General features: G+C 59.5%; 1 protein-coding gene across 1 annotated transcript in view; it reads right to left on the bottom strand.

Moving 5' to 3' along the window:
• Positions 1-345: 345 nt before the first annotated feature.
• The window catches only part of CROCC (ciliary rootlet coiled-coil, rootletin), a gene marked incomplete at its 3' end in the record, with an annotated part of 17,095 nt that continues 14,696 nt past the window's right edge, over positions 346-2,744 (bottom strand). Inside the window, 3 exon segments of the mRNA XM_082009216.1 lie at positions 346-388; positions 774-840; positions 939-1,022. Coding sequence (XP_081865342.1) covers positions 346-388; positions 774-840; positions 939-1,022 — 194 coding nt within the window.

Here is a 2,744-nt window from a genome sequence, read left to right as displayed (position 1 = left end):
GCGTGCAGTTCTTATAGTTTCCAGCTCTCTTATAGAAAATAGTCCGGGGGTGTTCGGCGTCGAGTTTTCTCCGTCCCCCTCCTCCGTCCCGTCCCCTCCCCGCGCAGGGGGTAAGTGGTGTGATAATAATAATATTTATTGCTAGTTATTATTGTTATTATTTTTATTATCAAGTAATATTTTTATTATCAATCAGTATTTTTATCATCAATTAATTTTTTATTATTAATTAGTATTTTCATTATTTATTATTATTATTATTATTATTTAGGGACTGGGGTTTATCCACATTTCATAGTGCCGGGAGCGACAGCCGCCTCCGTGCGGCTGCGTGTTCGGTTTGGCTCAGCCCCCCGCCCGCGGGCTGCCCCGTAGCACCAGTAAAAACCTCAAACGCCAAAACCGGTGACACAAAAATCCCGCTATTCGCTAAAAAACCCACCAAACCACCAAAGCAGAGTAGTTTTTTGTTAGAAAAAGGGGGGAAATTAGGACTTGCTGAGGGTTGGGGCTGGCAAGAGGTGGACCGGGGGAAATACAGCCGGTGCCGTCCCAGGGCTAAAAAAAAAAGGAGTATTTCCAATTTTTTTGTTAAAAATCGCAATAGAAAAATGGGAAAAACCCACCCGTCGGGCCCCCCAACCTGTATCAAAATTGTGCGAGCGCCGTCGCCTCGGGGGTGAAGCGCGGCGCTCGGCTTTAGAAAAGGGAATGACGCAGCGCGGGGCTGCGGGGTTTCGTGAGCACGAGGCTGGGGCCGGCTCCCCTCCCACCCGTGAGACGAGTTGTGCCGGTCTCTGCGGAAGGGCCCTAAATGCTGCTGGGGTGGCGGTGAGGGTCCTGCAAAGGGATGAGGGGTTGGGGGGCGGGGAGGGGACACGGCTGCGTGTGTCCCCTGCTTTTGGGGTGCCCCCCGCCCCCCCCCCCCACCCGCTCACCTGCTCCTCCAGGCCGCCGACGCGCTCGCGCGATTCCGGCGTCCGCCGCAGCTCCGGCGAAGACGGGTGCTCCAATGGCGGCGCCTGCGCAGGCGGGGGTGGCCGTCACCCTGCGTCTGGGCTGCGGTGCTCCCCGAGCTGGGAGGAGCCCCGAGAAGAGCCCAGCACCATCCCAGCGCAAGCACCAAGCTGGGATGAACCCCCCAAGAGCCCAGTATGATACTGGTACAAGCACCAGCATCCCCCCCAAGCTGGGATGAGCCCCACAAGGAGCCCAGTATGATACTGGTACAAGCACCAGGACCCCCCCAAGCCGGTATGAGCCCCCCAAGAGCCCAGTATGATACTGGTACAAGCACCAGGACCCCCCCAAGCCGGTATGAGCCCCCCAAGAGCCCAGTATGATACTGGTACAAGCACCAGGACCCCCCCAAGCCGGTATGAGCCCCCCAAGAGCCCAGTATGATACTGGTACAAGCACCAGCATCCCCCCCAAGCCGGTATGAGCCCCACAAGGAGCCCAGTATGATACTGGTACAAGCACCAGCACCCCCTCCAAGCTGGGATGAGCCCCCCCAGGTGCCCAGTATGATACTGGTACAAGCACCAGGACCCCCCCAAGCTGGGATGAGCTCCACAAGGAGCCCAGTATGATACTGGTACAAGCACCAGCACCCCCTCCAAGCTGGGATGAGCCCCCCCAGGTGCCCAGTATGATACTGGTACAAGCACCAGGACCCCCCCAAGCTGGGATGAGCCCCCACAGGAGCCCAGTATGATACTGGTACAAGCACCAGGACCCCCCCAAGCTGGGATGAGCCCCCACAGGAGCCCAGTATGATACTGGTACAAGCACCAGGACCCCCCCAAGCTGGGATGAGCCCCCACAGGAGCCCAGTATGATACTGGTACAAGCACCAGGACCCCCCCAAGCTGGGATGAGCCCCCACAGGAGCCCAGTATGATACTGGTACAAGCACCAGGACCCCCCCAAGCTGGGATGAGCCCCCCCAGGTGCCCAGTATGATACTGGTACAAGCACCAGGACCCCCCCAAGCTGGGATGAGCCCCCCCAGGAGCCCAGTATGATACTGGTACAAGCACCAGGACCCCCCCAAGCTGGGATGAGCCCCCACAGGAGCCCAGTATGATACTGGTACAAGCACCAGGACCCCCCCAAGCTGGGATGAGCCCCCCCAGGAGCCCAGTATGATACTGGTACAAGCACCAGGACCCCCCCAAGCTGGGATGAGCCCCCCCAGGAGCCCAGTATGATACTGGTACAAGCACCAGGACCCCCCCAAGCTGGGATGAGCCCCCCCAGGTGCCCAGTATGATACTGGTACAAGCACCAGGACCCCCCCAAGCTGGGATGAGCCCCCACAGGAGCCCAGTATGATACTGGTACAAGCACCAGGACCCCCCCAAGCTGGGATGAGCCCCCCCAGGAGCCCAGTATGATACTGGTACAGCACCAGGACCCCCCCAAGCTGGGATGAGCCCCCACAGGAGCCCAGTATGATACTGGTACAAGCACCAGGACCCCCCCAAGCTGGGATGAGCCCCCCAGGAGCCCAGTATGATACTGGTAGAAGCACCAGGACCCCCCAAGCTGGGATGAGCCCCCCAGGTGCCCAGTATGATACTGGTACAAGCACCAGCACCCCCCCCAAGCCAGAAGGAGCCCAGCACCATCCTGCTGCAAGCAAACGGGTGCCTGGAGCGGGCAGGCAGCACCCAGGGGTGCCAGCGCCTGCCCCCCCCCCGAGCCGGGTGAGCGAAGGGCACCCACCTGCAGCAGCCGGA

This window comes from Phaethon aethereus (assembly GCF_964289735.1).
Source record: "Phaethon aethereus genome assembly, chromosome: 21".
Taxonomy (NCBI): domain Eukaryota; kingdom Metazoa; phylum Chordata; class Aves; order Phaethontiformes; family Phaethontidae; genus Phaethon; species Phaethon aethereus.
Note: the sequence above shows the minus strand (reverse complement) of the source record. Positions and strands in the feature narration are given on the sequence as shown.